The sequence below is a fragment of the Mustela nigripes genome, chromosome 9 (genome assembly GCF_022355385.1).
Source record: "Mustela nigripes isolate SB6536 chromosome 9, MUSNIG.SB6536, whole genome shotgun sequence".
Classification (NCBI taxonomy): Eukaryota; Metazoa; Chordata; class Mammalia; order Carnivora; family Mustelidae; genus Mustela; species Mustela nigripes.
In genome coordinates, this window is record NC_081565.1 from 26,495,457 (window position 1) to 26,518,928 (window position 23,472).

The window sequence follows — 23,472 nt, forward strand, 5'->3', positions numbered from 1 at the left end:
ACTGAAGTTCAGAGAGAGCCAGCAAAGACAGGTATCCCTGAGAGGAAGTGATCATGAAGAGAGAGTCAGAGCCTGTTGGGACCTGAGGAGATTGTAGGAAGCAAGTAAGGGTCACAGAAATCAGTAATGAAGCTGAGGACTGAGGAAAGGAAAGATCCTCTTTGTTGTGCTATCACAGTAACCCCAGTGCCTCCTGTGGAAACAGTCATGCAGTGGATACAGTATTTGTACAATGAGCAAATGAAGATGAAAGGAGTAATTCCCACCAAAAGCAGGAACAAAGATAGGAGATCTCTGATAGCTTGCTAGCGGTGTGTGCTAGGGATGGGAGTTTTTCTTCCTGTCACTGGTTCAGAGATCACTAGAGCTAAACTGTAGAGGGGGGCAAACTCGCCACCACATGAGCACTGTATCAGACACCTTCATTCTGAGTGCCCAGAGCATCGACTGTGCTAGGTGCTGGGGACAGAGCTGTGAACAAAACTAAGTCCGCATGGAGCTTATATAGTCATAAGGAAAGTCCCCTCATGGAGCTTATATAGTCATAAGGAAACAAAACATAAAAGGAATTACTTAAAAATAGAGTATATGACGTCTAAAGAAAAATGTAACCTCTTAATAAGGATAGAAAGTGCTAGGGTTGGGAAAGCATTGTAACAAGATGGGTAAGCAAGGTCTCACTGGTGAGTTGGTATCTGAGCAAAAGAATCAAAGACAGGCCAAAAGCAATCTATAAAACTATCTAAGAAAAGGCTGTTGCAGGCAAAGGTAATAGCAAATTCTAAGATGCCGAGGTGGGACACCCGCCTGGCAGGAGAGAAAAGAGGCCACCATGGCTAAGCAACAAGCAAGGAGCAGAGGGTAAAAGCTGTGGGCAGAGGGGCTCTAGGACCAGATCCTAGTGGAAGGCCTTGTAGGCTACAGCAAGGAAATGGAAGATTCAGAATAAAGATGTGTATATGTAAGCAGACAAGATAAATGCCTGGGCGAGGAGAAACTGGGCTCAGAGATATTCAAATCAACCTGATCCCCACCTGCACTCAAGTAAACAGTGAATAGTGTCAAAGGGAAATGCCACCCCTGCCTGGTGGCAAACAGTGAGCACGAATTTTTTTTCCATTGAAGATGAATAAACAAATTTAAAACCACCATGAGCCTATGAAAAACATTTGAAAAAGGGAAGTACTTCCATTTTGAAATCTTTTTTATTTTTATTTTTTTCAAAGCTTTTATTTATTTACTGGAAACACAGGGAGAGAGAAAGAGAGAGAGACAGCACAAGCAGGGAGAGTGGCAGGCAGAGGGAGAAGCAGGCAGCCCAATGTGGGACTTGATCTAAGAATCCCGGTCATGACCTGAGCCAAAGGCAGACGCTTAACCACCTGAGCCACCCAGGCGTCCTTCCATGTTGAAATCTTAAAGAAAACTGTCATAGCCTCAAAAAATGGAGTAAAATATGTTCTCTACAAATAGGAATAGAAGTTATGAGGGAAACGGCTGCCTGGCTGGCTCAGTTGGTGGAGCGTGTAACTCTCAATCTTGGGGTTGTGAGTTTGAGCCCCACGTTAGGTGTAGAGATTACTGAAAAATTTTTACAATCTTGGGTGCCTGGGTGGCTCAGTGGGTTAAAGCCTCTGCCTTCACTAGGAGTCTGATGGATTCCTGTCTCACGTTGAGGTCTTTTATCCATTTTGAGTTAATCTTTGTGTACGGTATAAGAGAATGGTCGAGTTTCATTCTTCTACATATAGCTGTCCAGTTTTCCCAGCGAATCCATCAGACTCCTAGAGGAGAACATAGGCAGTAATCTCTTCGATATCACAGCCATAGCAACTTCTTTCAAGGTATGTCTCCAAAGGCAAAGGAAACAAAAGTGAAGATGAACTTTTGGGACTTCATCAAAATCAAAAGCTTCTGCACAGCAAAGGAAACAGTCAAAAAAACAAAGAGGCAACCCACAGAATGGGAGAAGATATTTGCAAATGACAGTACAGACAAAAGGTTCATATCCAGGATCTATAGTGAACTCCTCAAACTCAACACACACAAAACAGGCAAACATATCAAAAAATGGGAAGAAGATATGAACAGACACTTCTCCAATCAAGACATACAAATGGCTATCAGACACATGAAAAAATGTTCATCATCACTAGCCCTCAGGGAGATTCAAATTAAAACCACATTGAGATACCACCTTACACCAGTTAGAATGGCCAAAATTAACAAAACAGGAAACCACATGTGTTGGAGAGGATGTGGAGAAAGGGGAACCCTCTTCCACTGTTGATGGGAATGCAAGTTGGTGCAGCCTCTTTGGAGAACAGTGTGGAGATTCCTCAAGAAATTAAAAACAGAACTTCCCTATGACCCTGCCATTGCACTCCTGGGTATTTACCCCAAAGATACAGATGTTGTGAAAAGAAGGGCCATCTGTACCCCAAGGTTTATAGCAGCAATGGCCACGGTTGCCAAACTATGGAAAGAACCAAGATGCCCTTCAACGGACAAATGGATAAGGAAGATGTGGTCCATATACACTATGGAGTATTATGCCTCCATCAGAAAGGACGAATACCCAACTTTTGTAGCAACATGGACGGGACTGGAAGAGATTATGCTGAGTGAAATAAGTCAAGCAGAAGAGAGTCAATTATCATATGGTTTCACTTATTTGTGGAGCATAACAAATACCATGGAGCACAAGGGGTGTTAGAGAGGAGAAGGGAGCTGGGGTAAATTGGAAGGGGAGGTGAATCATGAGAGACTATGGACTCTGAAAAACAATCTGAGGGGTTTGAAGTGGCGAGGGGATGGGAGGTTGGGGTACCAGGTGGTGGGTATTATAGAGGGCACGGATTGCATGGAGCACTGGGTGTGGTGAAAAAATAATGAGTACTGTTTTTCTGAAAATAAATAAATTTAAAAAATGGGAGAGAATAGTAAAAAAAAAAAAAGCCTCTGCCTTCAGCTCAGGTCATGATCCCAGGGTCCTGGGACAGAGCCCCGCATCAGGCTCTCTGCTCAGTGGGGAGCTTGCTTCCCCTTACTCTCTCTCTATCTGCCTGCCTCTCTGCTTGCTTGTGATCTCTGTCTATCAAATAAATAAATAAAATCTTAAAAAAAATTTTTTTAAATCTTTAAAAACATTATGAGAGAAAGAAAAAAAGAAATGAGAAATAAAGACAGAATAAAAACAGAAAACAGAACGAGATAATAAAGGAGACATCAAGGAGGATACCATTCATCACAGCCACAGAAGATACCACTTATTAAACATGTAAATTTGTGTTAGGAAGTGCAAAACCAACGCGAACAAATTGAAGCAACACAATGCTATTAAGCAAATATTAAAAGTCCCACTTTTTAAGTGATAAAATTGAAATTCAGGAAAGTTAAATAACGTGCCAATTATCACACACCTAGTTAAGTGGCAGAGCTGGAATTCAGATTTAGTTTTTTATAAAAATGATCCATCTGCTATAAACTGAATGTTTGTGACCCCCTAAAACTCATATACTCAAGTCCTCGTTCTTAATAAGATGGTATTTAAAGGTGGGTCTTTGGAAGATGATGACATCATGAGGGTGAAGCCCTCATGAATGAGATCAGTGCCCTTATAGCACAGCTGTCAGAGAACTCCTCCCCACTTGCACCATGTGAGAAAATATCAAGATGATGGCTGGATGCAGGAACCCAGCCCTCACCGGATAAACGAAGCTGCTGGCACCTTGGCTTTGGCCTTTTGATCCTGCAGAACTGTAAGAAGTAAACGTTTGTTGTTGATAAGGCATCCAGTCGATGGTAGTTTGTCACAGCAGCCCAAAGTGACCAAGAAACAGAAACTAGATACGATGGTGACACACGCTAAAGTAAAAAGAAAGGTGGCTGGGCGAAGGAAGGAGTGGAATAACAAAGTGAGGAGGTCCAGTAAAGAAGTGACAGTGAGGAAAACGAAATCAGTGATCTGGAAGGTACACTTGAAGAGCTCCTTCTGAGTGTAAAGAAAGTGATAAAGGATTCAAATGATAATGTAGAAGATAATAGGAGAAGAATGAAGAATGATGTGAAGAGGAAAACCAATGACACAGAAACAGTACTCAAATACAGAAATAAGACAACTTTTCAAGTTTGAAAAGACACACCCACGCCACCCCAAAAAAGAGATCATGGGCAAACCTAGTTAAGATTCAGAATCAGACAGAAGTTTTAAGTTATAAGGATAAGTTAAAAATCAGAGACACATCTAGGTGAGTGAAACAGGTGGTGGGCAAAGGCACAAAATTAGACTGGTCTCCAAAAAGTAAAGTACAGACCCAGAGAACATTTTGCCTCCTGAGAATTTTATATGCAACAGATTCAATATTCCCATGTTAAGGCAGAGCTAATAATCTTAGATGCTCAAGAGTTAAGAAAATATAGAACCCACAAGTTCTTCATGAATAAGTTAAATGAATTCAAATTCACGTCATTAAAAAGATTATCCACCATGACCAGGTGGGATTCATCCCTGTGTTACAAGGATGGTTCAACATTTTCAAATCAATCAACGTGATAGAACAAATCAGTAAGAGAAGAGAGAAGAACCACATGGTTCTCTCAATTGATGCAGAAAAAGCATTTGACAAAATCCAGCATCCGTTCCTGATTGGGTGACTCAGTGGGTTAGGCCGCTGCCTTCGGCTCAGGTCATGATCTCGGGGTCCTGGGATCGAGTCCCGCATCAGGCTCTCTGCTCAGCAGGGAGCCAGCTTCCCTCTCTCTCTCTCTGCCTGCCTCTGTCTACTTGTGATCTCTGTCTGTCAAATAAACAAATAAAATCTTTAAAAACAAAACAAACAAAAAAACCACTTCAAAGTATAGGGATAGAGGGAACATCCCTGAACTTCATCAAATCTATTTATGAAAGACCCACAGCAAATATCATCCTCAATGGGAAAGAGCTCACAGCCTTCCCGTTGAGATCAGGAACACAAGGATGCCCACTCTCACCACTCTTGTTCAAGATAGTACTAGAAGTCCTAGCAACAGCAATCAGACAACAAAGAGATATAAAAGGTATCCAAATTGGCAATGAAGAAGTCAAACTCTCTCTCTTTGCAGATGACATGATTCTTTATATGGAAAACCCAAAAGACTCCACCCCCAAACTACTAGAACTCATACAGCAATTCAGTAAAGTGGTAGGATACAAAGTCAATGTACAGAAATCAGTTGCTTTCTTATACCCTAACAATGAAAATACAGAAAGGGAAATTAAGAGAATTGATTCCATTTACTATAGCACCAAGAACCATAAGACACCTGGAAATAAACCTAACCAAAGAGTTAAAAGGATCTGTACTCGAGGAACTACAGAACACTCATGAAAGAAATTGAAGAAGACACAAAAAGATGGCAGAGCATTCCATGCTCTTGGATCGGAAGAATAAACATTGTTAAAATGTCTATACTGCCTAGAGTAATCTATACTTTTAATGCCATTCCTATCAAAATTCCACCGGTATTTTTCAAAGAGCTGGAGCAAAGAATCCAAAAATTTGTATGGAATCAGAAGAGACCCCAAATTGCTAAGGAAATGTTGAAAAACAAAAACAAAATTGAGGGCATCATGTTGCCTGATTTCAAGCTTTACTACAAAGCTGGGATCACCAAGACAGCATGGTACTAGCATAAAAACAGACACATAGACCAGTGGAACAGAGTAAAGAGCCCAGATATGGACCCTCAACTCTATGGTCAAATAATCTTCGACAAAGCAGGAAAAAATATACAGTGGAAAAAAGATAGTCTCTTCAATAAATGGTGCTGTGAAAATTGGGACAGCTATATGTAGAAGAATGAAACTCGACCATTCTCTTACACCGTACACAAAGATAAACTCGAAATGGATAAAAGACCTCAACATGAGACAGGAATCTATCAGAATCCTAGAGGAGAACATAAGCAGTAACCTCTTAGCTATCAGCACAGCAACTTCTTTCAACATATGTCTCCAAAGGCAAAGGAAACAAAAGCAAAAATGAACTTTTGGGACTTCATCAAGATCAAAAGCTTCTGCACAGCAAAGGAAACAGTCAATAAAACAAAGAGGCAACCCACAGAATGGGAGAAGATATTTGATAAAAGGTTGATATACAGGATCTATAAAGAACTTCTCAAACTCAACACACACAAAACAGATAATCATGTCAAAAAATGGGCAGAAGACATGAACAGACACTTCTCCAATGAAGACATACAAATGGCTATCACTAGCCATCAGGGAGATTCAAATTAAAACCACATTGAGATACCACCTTATACCAGTTAGAATGGCCAAAATTAGCAAGACAGGAAACAACGTGTGTTGGAGAGGATGTGGAGAAAGGGGAACCCTCTTCCACTGTTGGTGGGAATGCAAGTTGGTGCAGCCACTTTGGAGAACAGTGTGGAGATTCCTTAAGAAATTAAAAATAGGGGTGCCTGGGTGGCTCAGTGGGTTAGAGCCTCTGCTTTTGGCTCAGGTCATGATCCCATGACCTGTGAGGTCCTGGGATCGAGTCCCACATCAGGCTCTCTGCTCAGCAGGGAGCCTGCTTCTCCGTGTCTCTCTGCCTCCCTCTCTGCTTATTTGTGATCTTTGTCTGTCAAATAAATAAATAAAATCTTAAAAAAAAAAAAAAAGAAATAAAAAATAGAGCTTCCCTATGACCCTGCAATTGCACTACTGGGTATTTACCCCAAAGATACAGATGTAGTGAAAAGAAGGGCCATCTGTATCCCAATGCTTACAGCAGCAATGGCCATGGTCGCCAAACTGTGGAAAGAACCAAGATGCCCTTCAACGGATGAATAGATAAGGAAGATGTGGTCCGTATACACTATGGAGTATTATGCCTCCATTAGAAAGGACGAATACCCAACTTTTGTAGCAACATGGACAAGACTGGAAGAGATTATGCTGAGTGAAATAAGTCAAGCAGAGAGAATCAATCATCATATGGTTTCACTTATTTGTGAAGCATAAATAACATGGAGGACACAGGGAGATGGAAAGGAGAAGGGAGTTGAGGGAAATTGGAAGGGGAGATGAACCATGAGAGACTATGGACTCTGAAAAACAATCTGAGGGTTTTGAAGGGGCGGGAGGTGGGAGGTTGGGGGTGCCAGGTCGTGGGTATTATGGAGGGCACGTATTTCATGGAGCACTGGGTGTGGTGCATGAACAATGAGCTCTGTTACACTGAAAAGAAATTTTAAAAAAAAAGAACAAAGATGAACTGGGACAAATGTACCCCAATGTTTATAACAGCAATGCCGCAATAGACAAACTATGGAAAGAGCCCAGAAGTCCATCGAGAGAGGAATGGATAAAGATGTATGTATATATACACACAATGGAATGGTTTGCAGCCATCAAAAAGAATGAAATTTTGGGCGCCTGGGTGGCTCAGTGGGTTAAGCCGCTGCCTTCGGCTCAGGTCATGATCTCAGGGTCCTGGGATGGAGTCCCGCATCAGGCTCTCTGCTCAGCAGGGAGCCTGCTTCCTCCTCTCTCTCTCTCTGCCTACTTGTGATGTCTCTCTGTCAAATAAATAAATAAATAATCTTTAACAACAACAACAAAAAGAATGAAATCTTGCCAGGTTCAGTGACGTGGATGGAACTACGGGGTATTATGCTAAGCAAAATAAATCAGTCAGAGAAAGATAAAAGACATATGATTTCACTTGTATGTGGAATTTAAGAAACAAAACACATGAACATAGGGAAGGGAAGGAAAAATTAAGTAAGATGAAAATAGGGAGGCAAACCACAAGACATACTGAACTCTAGGAAACAAACTGAAGGTTGCTGGAGAAAGGTGGGTGGGGGATGGAGTAAGTGGGTGACTGGCATTAAGGAGGGCACTGGGTGTTATATGCAACTGGTGAATCACTAAATTCTACCTCTGAAACTAATAATACAGTCTATGTTAACTAAATTGAATCTAAATAAAGAACTAAAAACAAAGATGAACCAAAATTAAGAACTCAAGAGTTACGTTTTATGGAAGACCGGAAGTTCGCACTAAAACTAGGACAGAAGAATGTAAATAAATTTATAAATGTGATTATGAAACATTTCAAGCCAAAGGAAAAATTCTTTAAAAAAAGATACAATATATCAAATAATAGTTTGACTTTAATAACCTGAAAGCAAAAATTCAGATTATTTTTAATGGCTAAAATGGGAGCAGACTGAGAGGAGTAGGATTGTTAAGGAAGACGTGTATGCTGAATTTAAAGGAGGTACGGGAAACCCAACACCTACCCTTTCATTTCAGCCTTTAATAATGATAGGATTCTAGATTGAAGAATATTTTCTGAAAACCTATGGGTTACCAATTGTAGAAGTAAAAATAAAATGTATACCTCTAAAACAGGGTGAAAATAACCAGTGAAAGCGTAGTTCGTATAGCAAAGATGGGGAAAACAAAATAAGAAAGCACACACTTCAGGAAAACATGAAACAGACGACACCAGTAAGACCAAACATAGCAGGCAGGATTATAAATGTAATGGCAGCAAACTCCCTACTAAAAAAGTTTCACATTGGGTAAAGCATTTACAAATGCATTGAAAAAAGGCACTTTATTTATTTAAAAATAATATACATATGTTCTGAATTTCAACACTAATAGTGGTAAACTGAGGGAAGGTGGGGTGAAACTGTGAAGATTTTAGAGGCAAAATAAACTTCTTTTAAAGCGGTAGTGGGGCCCCTGGGTGGCTCAGGTGGTTAACTGTCTGTCTTCAGCTCAGGTCATGATCCCAGGATCCTGAGATCCACAGTGCTCCATGCTCAGCAGGGAGCCTGCTTCTCCCTCTCCTTCTGCCTTCCCTCCCCCCAACTTGTGTTCTTGCTCACTCTGCTCTCTCAAATAAATAAATTAAATTAAAAACAATAAAGAAAAGAGGTGGTATAGGAAAATAAAACGTTTTCCTCTTTTTATATTTCTATTTTCTACCATGGAAGTAGTTAGATCATTTATATTTGGGAGGGGAGGGAATTACTATTCTCCAGAAAAGACAATAAACACAGAAAACCCAGAAGGTTTCATTAGAAATAGTAAAGCAAAAATATTAAACAAAACAGAATGTCAGTAGACAGAAAGATGAGTAAAAATTTTATACACACACAATTATCCCACCAGGAGTAGCTCAACCAGAAAGAACTTCAACACCTTAGAATGGGGGATTCAGGCCATTAAAAGGTTTAGGATCAAAGGAAAGGATCCCTTCCTCTACCAGACAGGGAACACTGAAAGTATCAAGAGAAAAATTATAAAAAAGAAGCAGAACAGGGCCTCAGTTGTTTTCTTTTTCTTATGGGCTCTTTTCCCAAAACTGATACTGATAGAAAAATGTTAGCCTCCTTTTAAAAATGTCTCCACTTGCTCTATTCCAAACGGCCCAGGACTTCACCATTTTATCTCATTTAGTGATCTCCTAGTGAATTAACGTCAGTGTAATCCACTCACCAGTCTTTTTATGGTGTGTAAATGAACTCACAAGACTTACAAAAGGAAAATTATTTAAAATAACCAGAGTGGGGTATCTGGATGATCTCCAGGTCCTGTGTTCTCAGTGCAGGTGCACCTTTCTCTCCCTCAAATAAATAAATAAAATCTTTAAAATAATCAAAGTAGTTCTGAACTGAGGGACTGTTAAAAGCAAACTTAACTCTCAATTCTAATTACTAAAAAACAAAGGAATAAGCAGCTTACCGAGTGAACCCAGTATGACCAGAATCGTTAAGATCCACACAAGTACTCTTGAAATATACCTGATTATCACCATCAGAATCATGGATAGAACTGCAGGGAAAACAGAGAACACGTAGAATATTATTTTAAAACAGTGGAAAATATAAAGAGAAACTCTTTCAATTGTTTTCTCCTAGGGATACAATTGGTCGCTATTGACACGTTCAAGACCCCAATTTAGGGACAAAAGGTTAACTGGCTACTTCTGCGCTTTGACTTTGGTACTTGCAGCACTGGAAACCAAAGGCACCTAACTGTGGGTTTATAAATGACAGAAAAGAACACATGCAAATGCAACATGGTGACTCCAAAACAGCACACAACTGTTGTGGATTCACCATGGGAAGACGTCAGAACTCACATGCAAACAGACATGCCAACACACAGAGTGGAGAGAGTGATGTGCCGTGTTGGTGATTGGAAAAACTACCACACACAGACAGAGATTAGTTAAAGGTGCTCCAGGTGCTACGCTTCCTGGAGTAACCCTTGCATATCAAGACCAACTTCTCTGATAGATGGTCCACACGCTAGACAGTATTTTATCTTTTTATGGTCGTTTCTCTTCTGAAATTCCAAAAAATGCTCTGACCCTATGTAATAATATCCTGAAGCCTCCTGAGGCCCAAATTCCTTTAACCTTACTTCTTAACTGGGGTCAGGGGGTTCTGATTGATTGAGAGACTCTTCAAAAAAGAGCAAAGCTCAGTTGGAGTTATTTAGCCAATGCCTCTACCCAACCAAAGCTAAATTCCAACATGCTAAAATCTTGAGTGAAAGAAATCTTAAAAAAGAAACCAGGAAGATTTGACCTTTGCATGGGGAAATTTGTTTCTGAAATCATCATTTGTTCTTCTTTAATTAACTAAATGCCCATGTTACCAACAAGTGAACAAAGAGAACCATTCCAATAAAAACTGGAATTCCAATGGTTTCACATTATTAGCACAATTTTAAAGGTTTGGTTTTTCTTTTCTTGGTTAAAGTCTTCAACTATTTCAGAAACCAAGTAACTTTTTCGTAAAGCTGGACTAATTCAAGTTTTTTGGGGGGGCATTTGCAAAGCCAAAAAAACGGTCAGGATCTGTGACTAGGTAACATTATTAAGGTACTCACTTTTGCAATAAATGTACAGGAACCAAAAACAGATGGGAGCGTTTCAAATATCACAGAAATAGCTTTTCATATGGACAGCATTATTTCAACTGAGTCAAGTACTACCTAAGCAAAAAGAAAATACTCTCTAATGACAAGATGGAAATACAGCTAGTCTTCTCAATGACTACAATTGTTAACAGGCATAAATACTCATTTTACTTATACAGTGAAAGAGGTGCTTGGTTCCTACCACAGTTTACTCCTCCCAGCTAAAAAGAGCTATAGATTCTGATACGGTTACATATGGTTCTAGGTTAACCCAGGGTATTTACATCTTGAAAATCACATTTACTTTATCTATTGACAAGAAAACTCAAGGGCTAACAAGTGGAGATTTCCTAACTTTTCCAGCAATACAATGGTATTATGAACTGTAGCAATGAAAAAAAAAAAAAACATACTCAAAAAGTAATCTATCAGAAAGCTTTGCTCTTTGATGGAAATAGTAAAGAGACTATGTGGCTCTTTTTTATAAGCCTCTCTGGAATCATAACTAAAAACAAAGGGGGTACTGATTCACTAAAAGAAGCCTCTTGCTATCATATTAAAGGTTATTATAGACAGTAACCAGTTTGGGAAAACACCCGTTATCTCCAATGAGAGAAAAAGAAAGTTTCAGATATATAAATATAAATATAAATATATATATATATTTAAATATGTATATATTTACAACTCTATATAATCTGAAACAATTATGTAGGCTATGGGAAGTTAAACATTATACAGGTATCCCAGTTGTATTCATATTTTGGTTAAAAGACAGAACAGTCTTCTACTGCAGTACTATGCAATAGCTAATAATGAGAAAAACAATTACCTAGTGATAACAAGCAAAGTCCCAATATAATTTCTTTGCTGGTCATTACTCCACTAATCAGCCTGTGTAAGACACTATTGTCACTGACAAAGGTGATCAGGGCCTCTGCAAACTTGGCATAGCAGGAAATGTTCACAGGAGCACAGCGATGGAAGAATGGAATAGGTGCACTGGTGATACAAGAAAAAAAAATCAGAAAAAAAATTACTCCTACTTAATATAAATGCCACATCAAACACACAAATGAAAGGTGATTATGACTGCAATACACTCCACCCTCCACACATCATATGGGGGCCAAGAGCTGTGAGCTTAATGCTATGAGGATGACTGTTATGGGCAGGGATGCGAATCTTACCACAGGCCTTATCAGAGAGGGTGGAGTGCATATTCCAAAGGAAGACATTACCCTCCCCTTCTGGAAAGAAACACACGCACATATACACGCACATACGCACATACAGAATACGAAAAGCAAAAGCAAACACTTAAACTCCTTCGCCTGTACATCCATCGGTCAATGGGCAGATGACAAAACTTACAAACATATACTTCATTGGACTGAAAATGACTTTTTGCCGTAAGCTATTTAAAACTAGAAAACACACATGCTTTTGCTTGAAATGTTCCACCGTGAATACAAAGTTTCCTCTATCAGAACAGCATACAAAACCTTGCATTAAGAAAAGGTGTGGGGCACAAGCTTATTAACTTTCCTATCAATTAATCATGCCAAGACATCAACATACAGCATAATATGCGGCTGTTTAAAACAATAACCATGGATACTAATGTATGGAAACACTTAGGAGGTAATAGTACAGGGGAAAGAAGCAGAAATTTGATCTAATGTGATGGCTGCCAACTCTGTACAAAAAAGAGAAACATAAGAATGAGAACAGAATAAATATATGTAAATGAAAAAATTTGTTAGGGTCATGAGATTCTGCATGGTTTTCTTTTTATATGTCATTATGATTATGAGATTATTTGTGTCCAAAAAATGAGGTCATCGGTTCTATCAGGTTTACACTGACCACAGGGCTCTTCTTGTGAAGGAACACAGCTATGTTCGAACAGTGATGTAGCTCTGATTTGTTAGAACATATTCTATCTATTTTAGCCTTTGAGACTATGGTATTTATCTGATCAACAGGAGAGTCTAAAAAAGTTCTATGAACATGTCCTCAGTTGTGATTTGTATGGATTCTAACAGAATCCATATGTCTGTCCGTACATGAATACACACGTCTGTGTGCATTAAGTTAAAGGTTAGCCATTGTTACAAATCTCAGATTTTCAGAATTATTTGTAGAACTATCAGTCATAGCTCTAATATAACTCTGTTGATGGCAATGAGCTAAGCGTGCTCTCATTCTTGGTTGGCACTGTTTTTGGGTCAAATTCGTGGCTAAGAATATATGACTAAATACCAAATTCCAAGGTTTCTGATCCCAGCAAAGCAGTTTTGTCTGAACTGAAGTGAAACAGTATCTTTGTTTCCTTCCATGGAAAAAAACAAAAATATTTCTCTTCAAATAAAAATATAAATGTACTAGGTATTGATTTTCCTTAGATGCTGGTAAAGGAGCACCAATGGGAGTAAGAATAAGCGACATATTCCATGCGGTCAAACTTCATGGAACAACAAAACAATAATCATAAAGATCAAGTCTTACCTTAGTTATGCTTTGGTAAAATGTATCCCAAAATAATGACGTGACATTATGACATGAATGTTCACTTAAAAAAAGAAGTGTCTCTTGTGACTTGTGGGTGTATTTGTGTGTACCTTCAAAACAGGACTGGTGAAATTTAATGCCCAAGATTTGATGTTTTGTCAGAAATTGCAGAAAGTCAGAGCATTCTGAGCAATGCTTAAATTAAAGGTATGCAAGCCATTGTTTTTGACAAAAGTTGTTTCACTAATGATATAAAAGCTATTAAATTATAGAATATCTTTCAGTGAAATGGATTTATTCAGAAATATTACAGGAAAGCATCAAAAGAATTAACCATAAGTTCACAGTCAACGGTGGCTAATTTAGGACAAGAAAACTTTATTTTGACCTACAACTGTTTTTCTTCCTGATGCTGTCTATCTAGGTAATGTCCCTGCCAGATTAATGTCTCTAAGGACTTCTAACCTTATTTTTAACTAAAGCCTGAGTTCTCTATCTTTCAAAACCAAAATCTTCTCTGCTCTACAATTACCTGTACATTCAGCTGCTTTACTCGTAACACTATCATTTCTGGTGCAGCCTCTGTTTAACTCACTTGCCTCCAACCTTGAACATAAAACAGGATACAGATGCCACCTTCTTGCTTTCGATATCCACCAATTTTCTGGCCCTGCTCTGTTTCCATTTTCCTGTCGTATAACTATAAGTATTATCCCTCCATCCAGAGGCAGCTCCACATCTACCTCCCATATCCTAGGAGAATGCTGCTTTAGTTTTAGGCTCAAAGAGAAATACGCATCATTTCCAGAAGACAGTGGGGTCTGTTACAACAGGAAAACAAAACTGGACAAGTTCGAAAGCCTTGGGTGATCCCCTTAACATTACACAATTGCATTTTTAGCTAAAAGAGTAGGAGTAATGACAATAATAATAAATAGGAATGGAGCCCAGCCATAAGTCAGTGATTCTAAATCAACAGGAGCAGCATACCCAGCAGCGTTCATATATTTCTGCTTTTCAGACTTATAATAAGGATAGATGGCTGAAAGGGAAGGATTATATTCTTAAAATTCAAATCTTTCATTTCTATTTAAGAGTTAATGCTGAGTAATACCTGTTCTCTTACCCTTTCAAGTCACTTTTTTTTTTTTTAAAGATTTTATTTATTTATTTGTCATAGAGAGAGAAGCGAGAGCAAGCACAGGCAGACAGAGTGGCAGGCAGAGGCAGAGGGAGAAGCAGGCTCCCTGCTGAGCAAGGAGCCCGGTGTGGGACTCAATCCCAGGACGCTGGGATCATGACCTGAGCCGAAGGCAGCTGCTTAATCAACTGAGCCACCCAGGCGTCCCTCAAGTCACTTTTATACTATATCTAAGCTCTTGGCTAATTGGAAGGAGTATTTTTACAAGTCTCTTTCAAAGAACTAAAGCAACGTTAACGACAGTGCCTTAAAATTTAATCTCTGTCAATTTAAAAAAAACCAACCTGACAGCTCTAAATTTGAAGGTATAAGATTAGCACAGACTGATTACATTGTCTAGCTGATGGTCAAAATGGTCAAAATTGTTCTTCGTGGTAGGGAATATCAGAAATAGAAGGCAAATAAAAGAGAAGACGGTATCTGGACATAGTCATAAAAAAAGTTAAAGAGTTTTTTTGGTTTTTTAAAGATTTTATTTATTTATTTGACACAGAGAGAAATCACAAGTAGGTAGAGAGGCAGGCAGAGAGAGAAGGGGAAGCAGGCTCTCTGATGCGGGGCTCGATCCCAGGACCCTGAGATTGTGACCTGGGCGAAAGGCAGAGGCTTACCCCACTAAGCCACCCAGGTGCCCCAAGAGTTAGTTTTAAAGTAAAAAGCACTACATTTCCTTGTCATCCTTTTCCTCTACTGTTCCCCCCCAAACAAAAACAAGCAGCCATGAGTTTTTAATACTCAAATGATGTTGTTGTTAAAAAACAAACAAACAAACCCACAAAACCTAAGTAATCATGGCACTGAAATGGTTTTTCTTCTATTTTATCACTTATGTCCTATGTGACGTAACAAATTCGAATTAGCTGATTTCATATGTCTCTCAGAAAAGAATGCTTCTGAGAACCTCGTTATGTGAGATCTTTTCTACTTTAGTGTCTAACCTAAATGTCACACTTTGTGCTTCTTAATTAAGAGGATAAGCATAAAGAATTCTATTTATAGCAACTTTTCCTACCTTTTGAAGCCCACAGAATATTGAATCTTTACGAAGTCAATGTAGTCCCATTAGGAACTGATGCTGTTTCGCATTATTGAAACATTAGTCAACAAGAACAAAATGAATTTATAATGAGTCTTCTAAAGATTTTTAAAAATTAGCTCAGAGGGATACTGTATCTTACCTTGGCAAACATACTATTTGCCTTAAGTCCAGACTCTCAGTTAGTGAGCTCCCCTCCCTCAAAGTCCAATGATAAACAATGCCTAGTATCTCTCACCCCTATGCCTTCATAAGAGAAGATGGGAGTCTGCCTCTCACACAGTGATCTTCAAACTTCAGGTTATAAAAAAGTCATTACACATGATTTCTAATGAAAAATTTTACTTAAGAAAGAATAGTAAGAAAGGATTCTTGACAGCCCAGAAAATGTAGAAAATAAATCAAGACTCTCATGGCAATACGCAGTGGTTTTTCATGTATTTCATTTTATTTATTTTCTCTCCTTTCCTTCCTGTACTCTTTTAAAATTTTAATCTTTAATTTTTTTTTAAAAGTAGGCTCCAATTCCAATGTGGGGCTTGAATTCATGACCCTGAGATCAAGTGTCATGTACTCTCTACCAACTCAGCCAGCCAGGCGGCCCCCACCTTTTTCCTTTTTTTTTTCTTTTCTCTTCAATCTAACTGTGGTATAGGACTTTGCTTAGGGAAGATGGCAGAGGAAAAGGACCCTAAACTCACCTCATCCCATGTATTTAACAAGATAACACTCACATCAGTATAAAACTGTGGTATAGATTTTACAAGATCTTAGACTAAATATCTGATTCCTAACAATTAACTGTGTGACCTCGCACAAGCCCTTTAACTTCTCCTATCTTCTATTTCCTCATCTATAAATTAGGGACAATATCCTTATAGGCTTTGTGAAGATTAAATAAGACAATACACGTGAGAAGCTTAATATGGTGACTGGCACCCAACAGATGATTAACAAGTGTTAATTTATGTGGAATCCTTTATTTTAAAAATATGATGAACAGATAACACGTTTTTTCTTGGCTATTAGTTTCCCATGTCCATATCATGTTTTTAATTCCCCAACACCGAATATCCTTTCTGGCATCCAGCAATAGTAAAATAAATGTTTGGTGAGATTTACTGAATTCATGTAATGTTTGTACTACTGCAGTTTTCTTTAACTACACTTAAACCTTTAAGCATTTTAGGTATAAGGGCTAGTTTCCCTATGGCTACCACGCTCCATCATGTCACCAAGTTATAAATTTGGCTAAAACATGGCCTTTTCTAGGCATCTGCTTTTAAAATTCAAAAGCTCGGGGCACCTGGGTGGCTCAGTCGGTTAAGTATCATGGCTCCAGGCATGATCCCAGGGTCCTGGGATTGAGCCCCACGTTGGGTTCTCTTCTCAGCAAAGAGTCTGCTTCTCCCTCTGCCTCTGCCCCTCCTCTGCTTGCGCTTTCTCTCTTTCTCTCAAATAAACAAAGTCTTTTTAAAAAGTAAAATAAAATAAAATTCGAAAGCTCTTAGGAATAGTCCCCATTTGGCAATTATGTGGTATTAGTGTTTTACTGCAAATTAGTTTATAACTGCTTTTCTCTAAGAAACAGGCATTGCTTTCAATGGCAGAAGGTGCCCAGGCACCCAGGGAGGCTAGGGTGAAAGGGAAAGCTCTAGAGCCTAAGAGAAATATTACTCCCTAAGCCAGATGCCAAGCATAATAATGAATGCTTAAAGCATATGCTCTTATTTAATTCTGACAACAATTCCAAGACAGAGGTATTAATATTGCCGTTTTACATGGGAGGACACTTGGTTCACAGACAGGTGAAGAGACTTGCTCAAGCTGACAAAGAGAAGGTGGTGACACAGCATTCACCCCCAGGCCTAGCTGGACTCAAAGGGCAGCTCTTTCTGTCCCACTAGGGTGCTCCTAGGAGGAGAGCAAAAGAGATGTGAACGATGCTAAGTCCTTTGGCTGCATCATGCTTTGCCCACAGCCCGTCTTTTGGTGTATACAAAAAGTCACCAAAACCAGTAGTTTTTGTTTTCGTTTTTGTTTTTTTAAAGGACAGAGCTTCTTAAGGACAGAGACTGGATCTTACTCATCTTTGAAGATGTGGTCTCTAATGTGAGGTGGGAAATGTGGTATTGCCCCAAGTTTTTTTATTACAACCAATTCACTGTTTTCTGATCTTTGCACTTTGCTTGCCAAAGGCTAAATGATGCTGTTCACCAGGTCCTAATTTGATTTTCTTCTATCAACTGTTACTTCTTTGTTTACTTTCCAAGGCTGAGCTCAGATAAAAATGATAAGATCCTTAGACTGTGAGGTACTAAATTAAATAAAACCCGAGGATCTTTAAATAAAGTACAAACAGAGTTCACTGTCAGTTTTCAGATGGTTTCGGGCCATCACTGCAGCTTAGACTACTGAGACATCAGTGGACAATCTTGCTAGAAGCCAAGTCTGTCCACATTTAAAACACAAGCCCTTAATACTATGTCTTACCTTCTAGTGAATACCCCTCAGGACGCCGTATGTGAGATGTGTGAGCTCTGTATGGCCAAGAACGGAACATCTGAGATACCAGAAAGAGGCAGCCCTCAACGTGGTGGGGTCAGAGGTGAAGAAGGATTTACCTGACCCCTGCCCGGTTATCCTTTTATATGTTTATATCTTAAAATATGACTCTATACTCATAGTAGGCATTTAAAACAGGCTGTTTTAAAGTTCGAGTAGATAAGAGGACAGAGCCTTTCTTGTCTTTACATTGATACATTTTCTCCAAGACTCTATTCAAAGGACCTCCTTTTCTTACTGTTACAGCTTCTCTAATGTTCTCAACGGTCACAAATGGGGTCTCTTTACCTATAGCTCGAAACCCATGATTTACAGATCCCACTTGTTAGTATCTTTTAAAATAATCCCTTTATTTTCATTTCTGTAGGTTTTACATTTTAACTCCAATAGCAAGTTGACAAGACTAAAAGAGCTGGACACCAATGAAACTGATAGATCCTCTGTCTACTTTTCAACAGAAATTTCCACATTTCATTCAAGTTAATAAAGCACAAGTTACACCCATTAGCAAGCCAAAGGAAAGCACACATAAGATCAGTCTCAACATTTTAATCAGTAGCTTGCTATAAGATACCAAGATATAATAAAAGTGGCTTCTTCAGTATTCCTGGTGAAGTTGACTCATGTCATACCTGGTTGATATACACTTAAAGTTCTCAAGATGAGACATGCTTCTAAATGCTATTCACCTAATTCTAGGGACATATTCTACAATGCTTGCAAATTTATTTCCTCATTAAAAAAACCATTTATAATTTTAAAGTTGCTTCCCTTAAAACTACTGTGAGATCCCTGTAAAGATTATTTCCTGTCTCTTCTTTGTATCCATTATATGCAGTAGGTACTAAAATAATCAGTGTTTGTTGAGTTAGACCTTGGATAAGATAAGGCACACAGTACATTAATATAGAGAATGTACTAAAAGATGCAGCCTGAAATAAGGTATGGAGAATAATCACTGGCATATTTTTTAAATTTACAAAGTAAATTAAAAATAATCCCAGTATTACTAAGGTCAACTTCAAAGGATCTTTGGAGACTGCGAGACTTGGCTTCTAATTTTGCTATAGATTTTGCAATGACTCAGTAGTTGTATATTCTTAAAAATTATGGTATTAAAAAAAAAGTAAGCCTCCAAAAGAAATTAAAATCTGAGAATGAGAAAAAAGCTATTAGCCTGTGTGTGTGTGTGTGTGTGTTTTAAGATATGAAATACATGCTGTCATTTCTAGTATTACTTTCTAAATTTTGTGATAAAAGTATTGGTCCTGAGCAATAGGCATCATCAAGTGACTCTTTCCCCAGGATAATATATACAGTTTAAAATCTACCTACAAAAACAAAAGTCACAAGTTAACAAAATACAGTAAGATTTACCTCGCTGGAACTGGTAGTTTGGGGCATAGAACAGAAGCTTTTGAAGATGTAGTATATTCAGAAGGCTTTAGGTTGTAGCTACATAGTGCTGATCCTGTTGAAAGAAAAGCTGGATGTTAGCTAGCAGAACAGAGCCTCAAATTCTCTCACTGATTCACTGTATTCATTTTATATGTTAATATTAATTCAACATATTAATTCAAACACTATAGAATTAATAAGAATCTGATTTGGTCTTTAGTATCCGTCTTCAGTCATTTAAAACTGATTCCTCAGGGCGCCTGGGTGGTTAAGCATCTGCCTTAGGCTCCGGTCATGATCCCAGAGTCCTGGGATGAGCCCTGCATCGGGCTCCCTGCTGGGTGGGAAGCCTACTTCTCCCTCTCCCACTGCCCCCGCTTGGGTTTCCTTGTGCTGTCTCTCTCTCTTTGTCAAATAAATAAATAATATCTTAAAAAGACAAAAAACAAAAAACAAAAACTGATTCCTCTTGGATAATTTATGTACAAATTTTAATTAATGATATTAATGATAATAACAATAATAAGTACTAGAACTACCTTTACTGAGTGTCTGCCATATATTAGCTATTTTAAAATAAAATGTGAAGTGAAAACAGCAGGTTTTAACATTAAACTAATAATGTCATGTGAGGATGTAAGAAAGAATTTCAAGAGAATACAGAAAAAAGATTTGCTAGGACAACAAACAACCTTGAGAATGGTTTTATTTCATCTATATCTTGTCCTATCAGTCAAAAGAACTTTCAAAAAGTCACAAACCTGCATTTAACTCAGTAATACTACCCTCAAATCAGCAACCAACTTGCTAAGTATATAAATATTTGAGGTCAAGATATCATACTTAAAAAAAAAAAAACAAGTAGCATCTATTTTATATAAAGATAATTCAAGTAATTTGACAATGTAAGGTACTTTTTTATTTTTTAAGGATTTTATTTATTTATTTCATTGACACAGAGAGAGAGAGACACAGCAAGAGAGGGAACACAAACAGGGAGAGTGGGAGAGGAAGAAACAGGCTTCCAGTCCATCAGGAAGCCTGATGTGGGGCTCGATCCCAGGACACTGTATCAAGACCTAAGTCGAAGGAAGATGATTAACGACTGAGCTACCCAGGCATGCATTTAAGGTACTTTTAAAAAAATATGTATTTACTTATTTGAGAGAGAAAGAGAGAGTGTGCCAGGGGAGGGAGAGAGGAGGAAGGAGAAGTGACTCTCTGCTGAGCAGAAAGCCCAACTCAGGGCTGGATCCCAGGACCTTGAGATCATGACGAGCCAAAATCAAGAGTTGTATGCTTGACCGAATAAGCCACCCAGGCACCCCTTGACAACGTAAGGTATTTTACAAAAGATACTTGAACATGGCACTATTCATGTTAGATTCAGTAGGAAACTTAAGTTTCTGAAACTGTTTCAGAACATCCTTTTCCATGTTAATGACTTATTTAAGTTAAGCATGAATATTAAATATCTACTTCTTCTAAAATTAGTCTTTTGTCTTTGAAGATAATGCCACCAGATTCTATTTACAGCAGTTTCGAAGAAACCATGACAGCAGTGGCAAGCAAACATTTTAGATTAATCCTGAAATATCTGGAGTCCGACTATAGAACAACTTAGGAAAAACACAGCAACCATGCCAGTCACTGCAGAGCACCAAGAGGATCATCAACTTCCCGATCTGCATTGTCAATTTCTTTCTTTCAGGGTCTAAGACGGAATCGATTTGCACAATATGAAAGGGCCTAACTAAGGCACTGTGCCAGCACCGTCAAACACACTGCTCCATCTGAATTCAGTGAACATAATCTCTGTCCCCACCCTTTCTTCATTTAAAAAAGGAGGTCAGCAGGTGCAACAGAGTTCAATTTTATAAATACTTTCCCAGGATAATGCTCAATGAAAGGATAATAGCCTTATCTCTGATGGTATTCTGGGACATAGGCCAGTACTAAGTAGATCCTGTACTAAATAGATTAAAGGAAAAAGATCTTTACAATGTAGTAACAATCAGAAGAAACCTTATAATGCTTCCTGCTCAAAGGGCTGATGGAGAGAGAAGCTTCAATGCAGAACATTAAAACAACCCAGTATTGGCAAGCATTTTGCAATTATTTCTCTTTTCATGTTGATTAGCTGATGCATTTTCAGTGAACACTTTTAAGGTGGTATCCATCTCTCTCTCTCTCTCTCTCTCTCTTTTTTTAATAGTGAGAGTATAAACAATACTTAGCACAAGAGGTTTGGTCATAAAGAGTAAGACAAAGTTTTTCTTCTAACACAAATGGCAGGGGAAACCATACTTGAGTAATGAAGTCTAAAACCAAAACCAAAAGCTTATCTAAACTACACCAGAGGCAATCCATGCAACTCAGCCAATGTTACTCAAAATGAGTGATCTTAGGAAGCCAACTTCCATATATAAACATTTATCTTGGTAAATAGTTGCTACAGTCCCCAGAATGTTTAACTACCATAATTTTTCAAATGCCTTCTAATATTCAATTATTTATCTTTTAGCTCAGTATCACTTATTAAGAACTCCCCTAAGAGGTATGTTTCCATCACTAGACTCCAAACATTACAAATGAAAAAAATAAGTAATACTTCCAAGGCCTTTATAAGCAATCACTGACAAATTTAGGAATAACATCCTTTACTCCTAGGCCACAATGCTTCTTCTGTGCCATTTCTAAATATCATAATCAGACAAATATTCAATAAGCTCTGGGCAAAAAACATATATCCCACAGATATCTCAAAAACTCTTCTCTATATGCTGCACACAGCCTTGAAAATGGCCTTTGTAAAATGGTCCTTACTTGTAATACCCTCAGGATAATTTCCAAACTTCTTGGTTTCAAAGCTCTCCTAAATCAGGCCTCTACCTAAAACTTCCAGCCTTATCTTAACACAATAAGCTACTTACAATTTTGCTGTTTAAAAACTTCCAGGCATTTTTGTATGCTGTTCCCTCTGCTTGGACTGTCTATTCCTAATGACCATCTGAGTGAGTGTTCAAGTTTGAGAAGAATTTCTACAAACTACTCAAGCCTCACCTCCCTCATTAAGCTTTCCCTGATGCACCCAAAGCTATTTAGTCCTCAGTTCTACTATAAAGCTTAGCATATTATTTTGTAATTTTTTTTAGCTTACATATTATCTCTATTTTTAGAAATTGGGCTCTTTGAGAACTGGGTCCTTATGCCTTCAAAATATGTGCGACCCATCTCTCCTGGCACATAGACAGCACTCAAAAGCCATCTGTTGAAGACAAAAGACATCATGACTAAAAAAAAACAAAACTTATTTTTAATCTCTTATTTTGGTGTTACATGTTATATATAATGTTTATATGCTTTTCACCACTCACTACAAATTATACAAAGTATACAAATTATACTATGTAAAACAGATTTCTCGGCCTTGGTATTATGACACCTGGAGCTGGGCAATTCTTGGTTGTAGGGAGCTGTCCTGTGCATTGCAGGATGTTTAGCAGTATCCTTGGTTTCCAGCCACTAGATTCCAGAACCCTTCCCCTAGCCCTTCCCCCAGTTTTGACAACCAAAAATGTCTCTTCACACTGTTATGTGTGGTTGGGGTAAATGGGGGTGGGGGGCGCATGTGGTAGCAAAACCACCCTTGAGAACCACTGTTCTAAAATACCAAATTATTTGAAACAAAAATACAAAATGGGCTTGGTAAATTGGAGGCTAATTCTTCTGGCTTTAAAATTTTGCTTGATTCACTATCACAATGATATTTGTAGGCTACACTAAATTAAGAGAAAAGATTCCTTATAAAACATACTTTAG

General features: G+C 38.3%; 1 protein-coding gene across 3 annotated transcripts in view; it reads right to left on the reverse strand.

The window, feature by feature from the left end:
- Positions 1-23,472, reverse strand: part of SLC44A1 (solute carrier family 44 member 1) — a 202,368-nt gene that overhangs the window by 78,809 nt on the left and 100,087 nt on the right. For all 3 annotated transcript variants that reach the window (XM_059411153.1, XM_059411152.1, XM_059411151.1), the window contains exons 5-7: positions 19,630-19,723; positions 11,769-11,938; positions 9,752-9,841 (exon numbers count right to left, since the gene is read on the reverse strand). In XM_059411153.1, the coding sequence (XP_059267136.1) occupies positions 9,752-9,841; positions 11,769-11,938; positions 19,630-19,723 (354 nt within the window). The remainder of the gene's footprint in view (positions 1-9,751; positions 9,842-11,768; positions 11,939-19,629; positions 19,724-23,472) is intronic.